The 17082-nt window shown below is 42.4% G+C and overlaps 1 protein-coding gene and 1 pseudogene across 1 annotated transcript; both read right to left on the reverse strand.

Moving 5' to 3' along the window:
• Positions 1 to 329: 329 nt before the first annotated feature.
• On the reverse strand, positions 330 to 9992 carry LOC112068640 (patched domain-containing protein 3-like). Its single transcript, XM_024135819.2, has 5 exons — positions 9935 to 9992; positions 9667 to 9757; positions 9323 to 9409; positions 5496 to 5587; positions 330 to 3149 (listed from the first exon to the last, which is right to left on the reverse strand). The coding sequence occupies exons 1-5, from the start codon at positions 9990 to 9992 to the stop codon at positions 1540 to 1542; spliced, it is 1938 nt and encodes a 645-aa protein (XP_023991587.1). The 3' UTR covers positions 330 to 1539.
• Positions 9993 to 11950: 1958 nt separating this feature from the next.
• The window catches only part of LOC112068637 (ATP-dependent zinc metalloprotease YME1L1-like), a 17669-nt pseudogene continuing 12537 nt past the window's right edge, over positions 11951 to 17082 (reverse strand).

Raw genomic sequence — 17082 nt, forward strand, 5'->3', positions numbered from 1 at the left:
AAACCTGTTCGATCACCATGGATATGGAGAACATCAACACATTAACATCACCAGAGGATATACCCATTGGACTTGGGGCTTTGCTGGGAGTTTACCTCATATTTCGATTGGTTTTATTCTGCTTTGCCACTAAAATCATAATAAACACTGAGAACTAAAATATTGTGGTGTTATTGTTATGCATAATATTAGTATTACTAATAAATAATAACGGGGGGGGGGGTTCAAAAATGAACCCCAAAAGGTTCTTTGAGGATCCATTAAAATTACTTATTTGAAGAACTTATAGGGGTTCCCCCACAGTTTCAATTTAAAGAACCTCTAAAGGATACTCCAGGAACCTTTTATTTTTAAGAGTGCATGTTTACCTATCCAGTCTCCTTATTATATACATACAGACTGTAACGGCTCTCGTTGGTGGTAGAAAGAGTAGACCAAGGCGCAGTGTGGAAAGTGTTCATGATTTTTAGTTCAAAAAACACTCAAGCAAAATAACAAAATCAAAAAACGCACAGTTCTGTCAGGCAACAGTAACGAAACAGAAAACAAGATCCCACAACCTAATGGTGGGAAAAAGGGCTGCCTAAGTATGATCCCCAATCAGAGACAACGATAGACAGCTGCCTCTGATTGGGAACCACACTCGGCCACAAACAAAAAAACTGAAAACATAGAATTTCCCACCCGAGTCACACCCTGACCTAACCAAACATAGAGAATAATAAGGATCTCTAAGGTCAGGGCGTGACACAGACTTCTCTGGTTTCCTTATAATAGTTCAGTTATTTACTTTTATTATATACATACAGACTTCTCTGGTTTCCTTAGAAACAGAAGTAGGCAGCAGGAAGCATAGTCATTATTGCCGTGCCATGATACATTGTGGTGGTGATGAACACTTTACAATGTGTATGAAGAGTGTGAATCTCTAGAACTGGGAGAACAGATAAAGAGGTGACATAGGTTTAATATAGAAACTCTGTTACTAACTATCACATCTATAGTGATTATCTGCTCTATGAAGAAATATAGAAAATGAAATAATTGTATTAGCTTTTTAAATCAAAATTCAAAAAAGGCACATCTGAGCTATCTAAGTTGCAGGTGCATGGTAACAGTTGAATAAGATGAGTAAAAAAGAAACCTCACACACACTGCTCTTGGTAGTATCACTTCTCTTTAATAAGCTTTACGTGTCGGCCTCAAGGCCTTCGTCTGAGCTTCTGTAGAAAGTCCTTGAGACRGATATGTAAACGTAAAAGCTTATTAAAGAGCAGTGATACTATCATTAGCTTTTTAAATAAATTACAACTTTTAAAAAAAGGTAAATATATTCACATTGTAATAACAATCGAGATAGTATTTACATTACAAACAATTTCTAAAATGAAATAAATGAAAGCAACAGATTCCTCACGAATACATATTAAAAAATTAAAATGTATGAATGTCGTTTTAATGAACTGACTTGTTAACTTATTTATAATCTTGGGACTATGTCATGAACAGTTTGAACATATATTACTCTTCATGTTGGAGTCACCTGGTTTGAGTGACCAACATGTGACCTATTTGAGACAAGGTGATAGGTCTACCTTTCACATCTTCTTTATCACCAACTTTGTCTCCACAGATTCCAAAGAAGGTCAAAAACACAGGGATGAAAACGATGCCATGAAGTACCCCGAACGAAATGACCAAGAACATGATCTTAAAGAAGGTCCTGAAGATGTAGCTCTCAGCTGCACACAGGGCCACCACTCCTAAGATAGTAGACACAGCTCCTTGTATGATAGGATACCCCAAGTGATAGACAGCATCTATGGCCTTCTCATTAGCAGTTCTCTTATTGCTAGAGACAAAGGCATAGGAAATGTGAGCGGAAAAGTCCACTGAGAAACCGATGCAGATGARAAGATTGATCATGGATACAGAGTCTAGATTGACATSCCAAAATGCCATGAAACCAGCAACACCCACTATGACAGAGGCAATGGCAAAGGTCACCCACAGAGAACATATTGGGTTGGGAATCAACAGGAGGGAGATCACCAGCATGGCAAGAGTGGCAACTACAATGTTTTGGATGGTGTTACTAACAATGACTGCATATTGGTCAAAGTATATGAAAGCAGGGTGGTAAACAACCAACTTTACTGGACAATCATTAGCTGTCACTCGAAGCTCATTCAACATGTTCTTTTCATCAACAGCTGTACTGACATTGACTGTCTGAATGAACATACGTGAGGCATATATTGTGTTGTCTGTAAAATTCACATCTTGTGTGAAACCTGATGGTTGTAAAAATGCAGGTAAACTATTCATGAAAACAGTTTGGTCATTTGGATTTGTAACTGCCCTTGAGTTCACATATATATGAAGCCAAGATAAGGTCATATCTTTAGCAACCAATGATCGACCATCCAGTGTCAGATCTTCAAAACTTTTGAGACAAACATCAAGACTATTCCGAGCACTTTCATTCCAATATTGAAACTCACTGTCTGTCACAACAACCATAACATTTGGACCATACTCTGAAAAGAATTCATCCTCGTTATCATAATAGCTACCCACATATGAGCTATCAGCTGCTAGGTTTTTAAGGTCTATGCCCTCTTTGATTTGGAAGCAACCATAGATGCTTGAGCCCAAATATCCAGCATAGAGCAGGATCACAAACCCCTTGGTCCAATTATTTGTTAGAAATGGACCATAGTACGTCTTAAAGAAGTTGTTAATTGGCATTGGTTCCTCTTTTCCTGTTCCATGATCATAAGCTCCCCCTACGGAGCAGATATTGTACTTTTCAGAATTCTCCTCTGGTTCCGGAACCTTCATGCAGGTCAGCCAATGTCTGTTGCTCTTTTCACGTCTTCCATTCAGTGCCAGAAATGCACCAAAGAAGGTGATGTTGTACAAGTAGCAGAAGAGCACAGCTGTGCCAGTATACATACAAAAGGACTGTACAGAACCAAAGGGAGTTAACAGACCAATATAGAAAGCCAGGGCATCAGTTAGTGTTGTGATGGTGATAGAAACAGCTGCCTCTTTGTATGTAGCCGCCATACGATCCTCTACGTCGCCATGAACTTGAGTCTGCTGCCAGCAAGAAATCATGATGAACATGTCGTCAACACCAATTCCTGTGGAGAAAAAAGGGCACCGTTTTACAAAATGTCAGATCTTGTTTCTACCCGTGTTCATTCCTGTGATCACATCTGTTAAGATCACGATCCGAGTACATTTCATATCAGGTCTAAACAGGATGTCAGTTGCATTTGGGAAGCACAGCCGCGAGCTGCCCAGTGACACGAGCCTACCAGACAAGCTAAATAACTTCTATGCTCTCTTCGAGGCAAATAACACTGAAACATGTATGAGAGCACCAGCTGTTCCGGAAGACTGTGATTATGCTCTCCATAGCCGAAGTGAGTAAGACCTTTAAACAGGTGAACATTCACAAGGCTGCGGGGCCAGACGGATTACCAGGACGTGTGCTCCGGGCATGTGCTGACCAACTGGCAGGTGTCTTCACTGACATTTTCAACATGTCCCTGATTGAGTCTGTAATACCAACATGTTTCAAGCAGACCACCATAGTCCCTGTGCCCAAGAACACGAAGGCAACCTGCCTAAATGACTACAGATCCGTAGCACTCACGTCCATAGCCATGAAGTGCTTTGAAAGGCTGGTCATGGCGCACATCAACACCATCATCCCAGAAACCCTAGACCCACTCCAATTTGCATACCACCCAAACAGATCCACAGATGATGCAATCTCTATTGCACTCCACTCTGCCCTTTCCAACCTGGACAAAAGGAACATCTACGTGAGAATGCTATTCATTGACTACAACTCAGCGTTCAACACCATAGCACCCTCAAAGCTCATCACTAAGCTAAACTTCCTGGGACTAAACACCTCCCTCTGCAACTGGATCCTGGACTTCCTGACGGCCCGCCCCCAGGTGGTGAGGGTAGGTAGCAACACATCTGCCAACGCTGATCCTCAACACTGGAGCCCCTCAGGGGTGCGTGCTCAGTCCCCTTCTGTACTCCCTGTTCACCCACGGCTGCATAGCCAGGCATGACTCCAACACCATCAGTAAGTTTTCAGACAACACAACAGTGGTAGGCCTGATCACCGACAACGACGAGTCAGCCTATAGCGAGGAGGTCAGAGACCTGGCCGGGTGGTGCCAGAATAACAACCTATCCCTTAACGTAACCAAGACTAAGGAGATGATTGTGGACTACAGGAAAAGGAGGACCGAGCACGCCCCCATTCTCATCGACGGGGCTGTAGTGGAGCAGGTTGAGAGCTTCAAGTTCCTTGGTGTCCACATCACCAACAAACTAYAATGGTCCAAACACACCAAGACAATCGTGAAGAGGGCACAACAAAGCCTATTCCCCCTCAGGAAATTAAAAAGATTTGACATGGGTCCTCAGATCCTCAAAAGTTTCTACAGCTGCAACATCGAGAYCATCCTGACTGGTTGCATCACTGCCTGGTACGGCAATTGCTCGGCCTCTGACCGCAAGGCACTACAGAGGGTAGTGCGTATGGCCCAGTACATCACTGGGGCTAAGCTTCCTGCCATCCAGGACCTCTACACCAGGCGGTGCCAGAGGAAGGCCTTATAAATTGTCAAATCAGCCACCCCAGTCATAGACTGTTCTCTCTACTACCGCATGACAAGCGGTACCGGAGTGCCAAGTCTTGGACAAAAAGGCTTCTCAACAGTTTTTACCCCCAAACCATAAGACTCCTGAACAGGTAATCAAATGGTTACCCAGACTATTTGCAACGTGTGCCCCCACCCAACCCCTCCTAAGCCTTGCTACTGTATATAGCCTCTCAATACTGTATATAGCCTCTCTACTGTATATAGCCTCGCTACTGTAATTAGCCTCGCTAGTATTATAGCCTCTCTACTGTATATAGCCTCACTACTGTATATAGCCTCTCTACTGTATATAGCCTCGCTACTCGTATAAGCCTTCGCTACTGTATATAGCCTCGCTACTGTATATAGCCTCTCTACTGTATATAGCCTCTCTACTGTATATAGCCTCTCTGCTGTATATAGCCTCTCTACTGTATATAGCCTCACTACTGTATATAGCCTCACTACTGTATATAGTATCGTACTGTATATAGCCTCGCTACTGTATATAGCCTCACTACTGTATATATAGTACTACTGATATAGTATCGCTACTGTATATGCCTCGCTACTGTATAATAGCCTCTCTACGTATATAGCCTCGCTACTGTTATTTTTCACTGTCTTTTTACTGTTGTTTTTATTTCTTTACTTACCTACTGTTCACCTAATATCTTTTTGCATTGTTGGTTTGAGCCTGTAAGTAAGCAGTTTCACTGTAAGTTGTATTCGGCGCACTGTTGTATCGGCGCACGTGACAAATAAACTTTAATTGATTTGGTTTATTGTATCATAATGAGAGTTTGTTAAGCTTACCCAGAATCAGGAATGGAGCTGTTGCCACAGTCATAGAGAAGGGATCCCACAGTACAGCAACCCCAAAACTGGACAACACACTGCCATACCAGCTGAGAGGACACAAAGGTCGCCACCCACACCTTATTCCTAACACAGTCCAACCTAGACAAACACAACATTGAGCCAGCGTGGTAACGCTGCTAAGTAGTGCTCTCTGATATGCCTTGAAAACAGTAATACAGTCACAATGTGGAGACAAATACAGATCACACCTCACTCGTAGGTAAATCCATGAGATGACTAGGTGAAAAATCTGTCTATGTGCCCTTGAGCAAGGCACTTAACCCGAATTGCTCCTGTAAATGGCTTCTGGATAAGAGCGTCTGCTAAATGACTCAATGTAAATGCTGAGAATGAGTTTATCATCAAAATTGTTTGTTTGTTTGTTTATGTCCTTTCTGACATGTCTTTTAAAAACTATTGTGGGTCACAATGTGGATTTGATTTGAATTTAGCCCGAATCTAGCTCTTTTTACAGTCAACACTGTCATTACGATTTTCTATCGAGCTGTCCTAGTGTTCATTGTCCTATATTTATATGAAATATAAAAGATACCTTATACAAGATGTGATTGGAAAAAGTGATGGCCAGGGCATAGGTCAATGAGAAGAGAGGAATATGGAGTCAGAGCTCTTCTCAAACTCTTCTTCTCTTGATATTGATGTAAAGTAAGATATGGTCATCTGCAAGACAAATAAGAAATATAGATACAAGACCATATTCAAGGTAACATTAGTAAAAACAACTCAAGATGTTTGAATAATCAAATTTATCAATGACGTTACATGTTTTTTTTAATGGAGCTTAAATGTGCAGTTTGATCAATTAGGCTTTAGGCCTAAACATGGTGAGAAGACACCCATCCTATACAAGTTGACAAAAATGTTTCATCTCTAAAAGAGACATGTACTCACGCTTCTTGTTGCATCATCGACCCAGTCTCTATAAACTTCTGCAGCACATCGTAGTTACAATCTGGTTGTCTTCTTTATAAGAAGTAAAAAAGTCGAATTGCCTTTCGCTTTCAATTCAGTTGACCCAGTTTCAGTTTCACACCACCAAATTTCAGATGCGATGAAATGTTGTCATGATACGGGTAATCAATGGTTGTTGTGGTAACATTGGGAGTTTTTACAATATCAAAGATTGAATTTGACACGCACATCACCTTTCTTAACAAAAGTTGAACAAATTAAATGTTCCAAATTCAATGGCTTTCACGTCCCTGTCAATATCAACAATTTTAGTAAAAGCAGGAATTGTGAGGATATTTGCTGTAGGCGTAACAATTATGAGAGATGCAAAGGTCCCTTCAGTATAGAGCCGCAAACGAGAGAAMTCGTTATCATTCTGTGGAAAGTATTCTTTAACTACTCGTCGTTCGTCTTTCGCCGGTCCATTCATAGGTGTAAACATCTCTTCAATGCCGTTTGCTTCTCTGTCCGCAAGGAAGTAAAATCCTCCGCCAAGACACGCAGAAATCAACATTGGAAGAATAATAAAACACCAGGGGTGTCTACCAACAAAACGCCCAAGTATTTCAAATCCCCTTGCCATAGGCTTCTCAACGCAGTCTGTGTTGCACCCAGCCATTTTATATTCTCAATTTGTGGTATTAGAAAAATAACTCGCCTTGAATTATAACTGCATCTCTGTTCACGAACTGTCTGGTATCTGTCCCTCTATCAGTCTATCAAGACGTCTGGTTTCACTTTCCCATTCCTCATAACGGGACTTGGCTTGAAACCATTGGGTGTGTCCGAGCGGTATTACGAACGAAGATGACTGTAAACGAAAGTCGGTGAGTGAAATCGGGGGAGGTGTATCTGCGACAGCCGGACTGTCTCTTATCATCCTCTATCAGTCTATCGAGACGTCTGGTTTCACTTTCCCATTCCTCATAACGGGACTTGGCTTGAAACCATTGGGTGTGTTCGAGCGGTAATACGAACGATGACGACTGTAAACGAAAGTCAAATCAAATCAAACAAAATGTATTTGTCACATGCGCCGAATACAACAGGTGTAGACATTACAATGAAATGCTTATTTACAAGCCCATAACCAACAATGCAGTTTTAAGAACATATATATATTTTTTAAAGTAAGAGATAAGAAAAACAAATAATTAAAGAGCAGCAGTAAATAACAATAGCTGGGCTATATATACAGGGGTACCGATCCAGAGTCAATGTACCAGTCCGTCTTCTGCAACAACAATGCTAAACTTCTCTGCTGTTTTTGGTCCTGCAGCGATCACGTTGCAGCAGAGTGACGCGCACCCTTCTACACGCAGATACATCGAGTGCATCGTCTTGCTGTTCTTGGACCTTAACAACCTGATGTTGGAAGCACCGACCTGAGACTCTAATCTTTATTGTTTTGCTAAATTACCCTCAATCACAGGAAACACTGGATGTTTATCATGACCTCCTGTCTGTAGTCAGCTTAGTGTTGGTTCCACTTAAGTGAAAAGCCTGGCTCTCTTTTCCCCTCAGATGCAATTAGTCTGATATTCTATAATGATGAAACTGTTCTTGTCACCACATCCATTTTTACCTGGTTAAGCTGGATAGGTTTCAGGAAAACGATCACTGAAAGAAGACATGTCGAATTTTAAAAAGGGACACAGAAGAGAGAACACAATCATCCATTGTGTCTTCTTTAAAACAAGCACCTTTTAACAAAAACTAATTTCAACTGAAGCCTGCAATTAGTGACTTCTGTTTCAAACGACCATAATTGAAGAGCAGGACAAATGCTTCTATAACAACTCAATCTATTGTTGGGATCTCTACTATTGTTGGGATCTTTGTCTTGATACAGCTCACTGTGATCTGGTTTCTAAAGAGAATCAGGGGTAGAATAAACAAGGCAAGAGGACAAAGTCACTGAGCTCCAACAAGAATGGTTCAGCTTCAAGTAAAACAATTTTTTTTTGTTGCTTTTGACAACTTTGAGGGACTTATATTCAACACATTTTCTTTGGATAGGAGATAAAAACACATGAAAGACTGTTCTCAAGGTCAAATTATTTGACTTCTCAAAGAAGTACTGTTGTAATGAGAAGTAAAGATGGATGATACCGAAGATGACATTGCCATAGTTGGGATAGGATGCAATTTCCCAGGAGGTAAGAATGGACCAAATAAGGAGTTGATTCATTGTGTTTGTCTAAAGTTCCCAAAAGACAGAGTGATACTGGATTTTTCACTATTGTTTTGGGTGGTGAGGGGCTTGACAATTTCTGGAAGGTTCTTTTGTTTTAGGTGAGGGGCTTGACAATTTCTGGAAGGTTCTTTTGTTTTAGGTGAGGGGCTTGACAGTTTATGGAAGGTTCTATTGGAAAGCCAGAACTGTGTAGTAGACATTCTGGATGAGAGGTTTGACAGCACTTCCTGGTATGATCCTGATGATAACAAACCTGGGAAGACAAAGAACCAAAGCTGCTCTCATAGATGGGTAAGACCTGCATCTTCTAATAGCTGTACAGTCTCATGTATAATATTGAAAATGTGAGTTTGAACTTTCAATGTATTTTTTGTTATATTTGACATTGGGACTTGTGTATCAATGGTAAGACAAAGTTGAAATCAATGTTAAACTTCCAGACGTGCAATGCATCAATACTGGGTATCAATCTCTGTGTATCTCCCAGGAGGTTTAATGAGTTTGATCACAAGTTCTTTGGCATCACTGAGGCTGAAGCWYWSTAYARYGKRMRTCWGSWCKKYCTSWRWRTSRAGTGMRARWRKKYSYMRKTRSYAMYKRSRMMYWYTYKCACTYSAYWYWSAGRMMGWSCWGAYKYMCRYTRTASWRWGCTTCAGCCTCAGTGATGCCAAAGAACTTGTGATCAAACTCATTAAACCTCCTGGGAGATYCACAGAGATTGATACCCAGTATTGATGCATTGCACGTCTGGAAGTTTAACATTGATTTCAACTTTGTCTTACCATTGATACACAAGTCCCAATGTCAAATATAACAAAAAATACATTGAAAGTTCAAACTCACATTTTCAATATTATACATGAGACTGTACAGCTATTAGAAGATGCAGGTCTTACCCATCTATGAGAGCAGCTTTGGTTCTTTGTCTTCCCAGGTTTGTTATCATCAGGATCATACCAGGAAGTGCTGTCAAACCTCTCATCCAGAATGTCTACTACACAGTTCTGGCTTTCCAATAGAACCTTCCATAAACTGTCAAGCCCCTCACCTAAAACAAAAGAACCTTCCAGAAATTGTCAAGCCCCTCACCTAAAACAAAAGAACCTTCCAGAAATTGTCAAGCCCCTCACCACCCAAAACAATAGTGAAAAATCCAGTATCACTCTGTCTTTTGGGAACTTTAGACAAACACAATGAATCAACTCCTTATTTGGTCCATTCTTACCTCCTGGGAAATTGCATCCTATCCCAACTATGGCAATGTCATCTTCGGTATCATCCATCTTTACTTCTCATTACAACAGTACTTCTTTGAGAAGTCAAATAATTTGACCTTGAGAACAGTCTTTCATGTGTTTTTATCTCCTATCCAAAGAAATTGTGTTGAATATAAGTCCCTCAAAGTTGTCAAAAGCAACAAAAAAWWWTTMTTTTACTTGAAGCTGAACCATTCTTGTTGGAGCTCAGTGACTTTGTCCTCTTGCCTTGTTTATTCTACCCCTGATTCTCTTTAGAAACCAGATCACAGTGAGCTGTATCAAGACAAAGATCCCAACAATAGTAGAGATCCCAACAATAGATTGAGTTGTTATAGAAGCATTTGTCCTGCTCTTCAATTATGGTCGTTTGAAACAGAAGTCACTAATTGCAGGCTTCAGTTGAAATTAGTTTTTGTTAAAAGGTGCTTGTTTTAAAGAAGACACAATGGATGATTGTGTTCTCTCTTCTGTGTCCCTTTTTAAAATTCGACATGTCTTCTTTCAGTGATCGTTTTCCTGAAACCTATCCAGCTTAACCAGGTAAAAATGGATGTGGTGACAAGAACAGTTTCATCATTGTGTATAGAATATCAGACTAATTGCATCTGAGGGGAAAAGAGAGCCAGGCTTTTCACTTAAGTGGAACCAACACTAAGCTGACTACAGACAGGAGGTCATGATAGACATCCAGTGTTTCCTGTGATTGTGATCTTTTATTGTTTTGCTAAATTACCCTCAGTCTCAGGTCGGTGCTTCCAACATCAGGTTGTTAAAAAGGTCCAAGAATAGCAAGACGATGCACTCACACGGCGTATCTGCATGTGCAAGGGTGCGCGTCACTCTGCTGCAACGTGACACCTGCAGGACCAAAAACAGCAGAGAAGTTTAGCATTGTTGTTGCAGAAGACGGACTGGTATTGTGTTTGCTGACTCTACCTTGAAAAAAAAGGTAATTTACGCTTGAGCTGAAATCCACAGTGTTAACAATGCCGCAAAACCTTAAGGAAATTGCGTTTTTATAAACCACACATTGTCAGTGGCGCAGTGCACCGTCTCACGACCAGACACCAAAGTCAATCTCAAAAAAGAAAAGCATGATTTTAGAATAATTTTTATTTGAGCTTCCACAAGATCCACTTCCAATGAGAAACAGATGAAAGTACAGCTCCCCTCACATTTCATTTATATCATGGATGGGCTCAGACACGAGGGCCTAAAATAGCTAAAGATGGCAAGTCCAGCACACTTTGGGCAAATAAATAAAATGAAAACATAAAATGTGTATATTGACCTGCACAGTGAATGCAGATGAATTCCTTCACAGCTCACAGATGATGAATCATATACGGGACAAAACACTGATACAGCCATTTTGTATATGTATATTAAAAGTTTTATGGTTTTAATGATAAACCCATATTTTATGGTCGGTGTTCCTATCACTAATATTCCGCTCAGTGAAAAGGCTATAGGCCAAGTAGGATCAGATCGGCAACCAATTGTTTTCCCTCATAACTTTGATAGCATACCAAATACACGATGAGGCTTTCATGCACAAAATTGCTAAAGAAAAACAATTGTGCGATAAAAGATCCTATTGGCTGAGGACTATAGGGGGGGGGGTTCACATGCTGCCGAAACTGTCGTTTCAAGTTTKYCTTGAACGACCCTCCAAGTCGTAATTACCGAAGACATTTAACCACTGGCCTTTCCCCTTTTCAACCAAAAGTTAACCATAAATACATTTGACAATGACAAACTCATCAATGTGGATAATGTAGCTGGTTTGACCATATTGGCAATGTTTAGCAAGCTAGCTAACTTAATTATTAGCTAGCTTCTTATTGGTTCAAGAATTGGTCCGACTTCAAAAGCACATATCGGATTTACAACCTCCCACTTTCCCAGGAGCACTTTAATGCAGCACTTTCTTGATCGATACTGTATATACAAACTTTTCAAGGGGGAAAACTTGAGAAGGGGGGGGGCGACGACAATSTCAATATCAAAAAACGAAAATCCTGGCATTGAAAGGGCATTTTGAGCTCAGGGTGTTGAAATGAACCTTGCTGTGGGCTTTTGTCGCCTTGACAAAGCTGCCTTACGGGAACACCTGCCCAACATGAATGGTTCAGACAGAGGAGTCAATGTCCAGAGGGACGAAACAAGGTGCGATTATGAGCAAGTCAGTCATTTACATTGAAGGGGAAGAAACCTATAAAAGCCTCTAAAGGCCACTCCATTGTACATCTTCAAATTTACATAATTCAGATAATATGTCTTACAGGGTTGGGGTCAAATCCATTTTAATTCAGGAAGTACACTGAAATTCAAATTCCTATTATCTTCAATGCTTTTTCCATTGAGGAACATTTTGAAAAGGAATTTGGTTTACTTTCTGAATGGACTAGAATTTAAATGGATTTGACCCCAACCCTGATGTCTAACTGTCTCTGACTAGGCTTCTCTCAGCGAGTCATCTAGGGTCCAGGGCCTTGCCCTCTAGGACCAGCTTGATCTCTTTGGCGTCCAGAGTTTCGTACGTTAGCAGAGCCTCGGCCAGCGTCTTGTGCTCATCACTGTAGGTCTTCAAGAGGTTTTTGGCTCGCTCATACGAGTCCTGGATAGGAGAGAGAGAGAGAGAATGAATGTCAAAGAAAAACAGAATGTAATCTTTAACTAGGAAAGTCAGTTAAGAACTAATTCTTATTTAGAATGACGGCCTACACCGGCCAAACCCGGACGACGCTGGGCCAATTGTGCACCGCCCTAAGGGACTCTCAATCACGGCCAGTTGTGAAACAGCCTGGAATCGAACTAGGGTGTCTGTAGTGACGCCTCAAGCACTGCCTCAGACCGCTGCACCAGGGTGTCTGTAGTGACGCCTCAAGCACTGAGAAGCAGTGCCTCAGACCGCTGCACCAGGGTGTCTGTAGTGACGCCTCTAGCACTGAGAAGCAGTGCCTCAAACCGCTGCACCAGGGTCTGTAGTGACGCCTCAAGCACTGAGAAGCAGTGCCTCAGACCGCTGCACCAGGGTCTGTAGTGACGCCTCTAGCACTGAGAAGCAGTGCCTCAACCGCTGCACCAGGGTCTGTAGTGACGCCTCAAGCACTGAGAAGCAGTGCCTCAGACCGCTGCACCAGGGTCTGTAGTGACGCCTCAAGCCACGAGAAGCAGTGCCTCAGACCGCTGCACCAGGGTCTGTAGTGACGCCTCAAGCACTGAGAAGCAGTGCCTCAGACCGCTGCACCACTCGGGAGCACCGGATTATTATTACACTTCCGTTTTCATAAGAGTGAATATTGAAGAAACTACTATTTAGAAAGTTGAATGGTTATTGGTTGGTTATTGGTTGGTTAATACGAAAATTAACTATACTGAACAAAAATATACACACAACATGTAAAGTGTTTGTCCTATGTTGAAATAAAAAAAGATCCCAGAAATGTTCCATACGCACAAAAAGCTTATCTCTCTCGAAGATGCTGTGCACGAATTTGTTTATATCCTTGTTAGTGAGCATTTCTCCTTTGCCAAGATAATCCATTCACATGACAGGTGTGGCATATCAAGAAGCTGATTAAACAGCATGATTATTACACAGGTGCACCTTGTGCTGGGGATAATAAAAGGCCACTAAAATGTGAAGTTGTGTCACACAACACAATGGCACAGATGTCTCATGTTGAGGGAGCGTGCAATTGGCACGCTGACTGCAGGAATGTCTACCAGAGCTGTTGTCAGATAATATCTCTACCATAACCCGCCTCCAACATAATTTTAAAGASTTTGGCAGTACGTCCAACCGGCTTCACAACTGCAGACCACATGTAACCACGTGAACCCAGTACCACCTGAGATCAGCCACCCGGACAACTTATGAAACTGTGGGTTTGCAAAAAAATATATATATATTCTGCACAAACTGTCAGAAACCGTCTCAGGGAAGCTCATCTGCATGTTAGTCGTCCTCACCAGGGTCTTGACCAAACTGCAGCAAATGCTCACCTTCGATGGCCACTGGCACGCTGGAGAAGTGTGCTCCTCACGGTTGAATCACAGTTCCAACTTTACCGGGCAGACCGTGTATATGGCGTCGTGTGGGCGAGCGGTTTGCTGATGTAAACGTTGTGAACAGAGCGCCCTATGGTGGCGGTGGGGTTATGGTATGGACAGGCATAAGCTACGGACAACGAACACAATTGCATTTCATCGATGGCAATTTGAATGCACAGAGATACCGTGACCAGATCATGAGGCCAATTGTCGTGTCATTCATCCACCGCCATCACCTCATGTTTCAGCATGATAATGCACAGCCCCATGTCGCAAGGATCTGTACACAATTCCTGGAATTTGAACATATCCCAGTTCTTCCATGGCCTGCATACTCACCTGACATGTCACCCATTGAGCATGTTTGGGATGCTCTGGATCAATGTGTTCCAGTTCACGCCAATATCCAGCAACTTCGCACAGCCATTGAAGAGGAGTGGGACAACATTCCACAATCAACAGCCTGATCAACTCTATGTGAAGGAGATGTATCTCTGGATGAGTCAAATGGTCACACCAGATACTGACTGGTTTTCTGATCCACACCCCTACCTTTTTCTTTTTAAGGTATCTGTGASCAACAGATGCATATCTGTATTCCCAATTGTGAAATCCATCAAGTAGGGCTCAATTCATTTAAATTGAGTGATTTCCTTATATGAACTGTAACTCGAAAATCGTAGAAATTGTTGCGTTTATATTTTTGTTTAGTGTAGATAGGATTTGACATAAAAAAAGTGCAGTGGGAGAAGGTTTGGGAAGCTTACCTTGAGCAGGACCCTGACTTCCTGTTCGATGGCGGCCTGCGTCTCAGGGCTCTGTTTGGTCACTTCAGCATAGGTCATGACACCAAGCTGAAACAATAAGGTTTAGCCTCAGGGTTAGGGGCACAGCAACAGTCTCAGGGTTAGGGGCACAGCAACAGTCTCAGAGTTAGGGGCACAGCAGACCACTTATGCATCAGCTACTCCTAGGCTCTGCGATAGACTAGCGTCCTGTCCAGGGAGTGTACTTGTACATCAAGCTTCCTCAAGCTACAGAAACAGGAGATAGGTTCCTGTGAGCCATTCCGGCACGCACAAGCCAAGGCTTCTTCCTTATAGTAATGAACAGGGTAAGGCCGCATGGGTTGCCAGGTCTGTGGCACAGTAAATCAGTCACTAATTTCAGGGTTGGCAGGGCAGGTTAAGTAAACGGTTGGATCAAAATAGTCAGAGAGCTGGAGGACATTGATGAGGTTACCAAAAAATATACATATATCCCTCTAATCAAATAGCTCCTCCGTATGCGTTTCAAAATTACATTTGGCCCAATATTTTTTTTTAACTAGGCAAGTTAGTTAAGAAGAAATTCTTATTAACAATGACGTTCTAGGAACAGTGGGTTAACTGCCTTGTTCAGGGGCAGAAGGACAGATTTTTACCTTGTTTACTGACCCAACGCTCTAACCACTAGGCTACCTGCCACCCCAAAATTGGGCTGTCTTATGTATACATGATAAAGTTCCGTGGTTGCCATGGCACTGCGAGGAAGCCTTGGCAGAGTGCTCCTGTACATTTATGAATATTTTGTTTTATGCGTTTATTGTATTTATTTGGTAACTTCTTACTGAGCTAAAATATCCGGTGTCTTGACCCAAAGTTGCTGGACTAATGGCAAGTTAAAAATAATAATAATTCTGTCTAGATAGCTATGCTAGCTGGCTCTGCGATCATTTGAACGATGCATCTCAATAACCCACACAGCACCGGGCGGCTTCTACAGTGCTTTTTTTGTGGTTCCAACCGCCCCGGTTTTAGGAACGTGATGAGGGGGTGCCAGGGTTTGAGGGGATACAGCTCGCCTCATAGGGTGACTATACCAGACCACTACTACTGACGTGTGGTGGTCTTCCAGGCGCTGAGCTTAGCCTACACCCGCCAAAGCAACACCCAGGTGGGTGTAACACTTTCAGGAGTTCATGATCCAGCCAACCTACGGAGGAGGAGGAGGATACGGCGAAGGTGTCTGATGAAGAGCTTCGGATCAGTCTATCCGCCTGACGCTTCTCCCTCCCTGTACCATCGACATTCAGCCATCACAATCAACACCAGCTATCGGCTGTGGGAGACCATCGCATAAGTCAAGACTTGCCAATGCCAGAACCCTACTTTTGTTTTTAAAAGGTCGGAGATTCTCTTTGTAAAGAAAAGCACTACATAAAATACATCTATTATTATTATTCTAAGAGCCTCAGTAGACTACGGCCTGCAGATAGATACTACGGCCTGCAGATAGATACTACGGCCTGCAGATAGATACTACGGCCTGCAGATAGATACTACGGCCTGCAGAACTCATTCCGAACCTGGTCACCATCATCTTGGCTATTCTAGTCGCCCCGTCAAAGTCGTTGACGCTCCTGGAAAACAGAGCGCCACAAATACAAGAGTAAGGCTGAGGGATGGAGAAACCGCAATACAAGACTAAGGCTGAGGGATGAGAAACCGCAATACAAGAGTAAGGCTGAGGGATGGCAGAAACGCAATACAAGAGTAAGGCTGAGGGATGGAGAAAACCGCAATACTAAGAAGTAAGGCTGAGGGATGGAGAAACCGCAATACAAGAGTAAGGCTGAGGGATGGAAGAAAACCGCAATACAAGACGTAAGGCTGAGGCTGGAGAAACCGCAATACAAGATAGCTGAGGGCTGGAAAGAAAACGCAATACAAGACTAAGGCTGAGGCTGGAGAAACCGCAATACAAGAGTAAAGCCTGAGGGCTGGAGAAACCGCAATACAAGAGTAAGGCTGAGGGCTTGGAGAAACCGCAATACAAGAGTAAGGCTGAGGACTGGAGACAACCGCAATACAAGAGTAAGGCTGAGGGATGGAGACCACATACAAGAGTAAGGCTGAGGGATGGAGAAACCCAATACAAGAGTAAGCGTGAGGGATGAGAGAAAGCCGCAATACAAGAGTAAAGGCGAGGTATGGAGAAACCACAATACAAGAGTAAGGCGGAGGGATGGAGAAACCACAATACAGAGTAAGAGCGAGAAGGGCTGGAGAAACCG

The sequence above is a fragment of the Salvelinus sp. IW2-2015 genome, unplaced genomic scaffold (genome assembly GCF_002910315.2).
Source record: "Salvelinus sp. IW2-2015 unplaced genomic scaffold, ASM291031v2 Un_scaffold629, whole genome shotgun sequence".
Classification (NCBI taxonomy): domain Eukaryota; kingdom Metazoa; phylum Chordata; class Actinopteri; order Salmoniformes; family Salmonidae; genus Salvelinus; species Salvelinus sp. IW2-2015.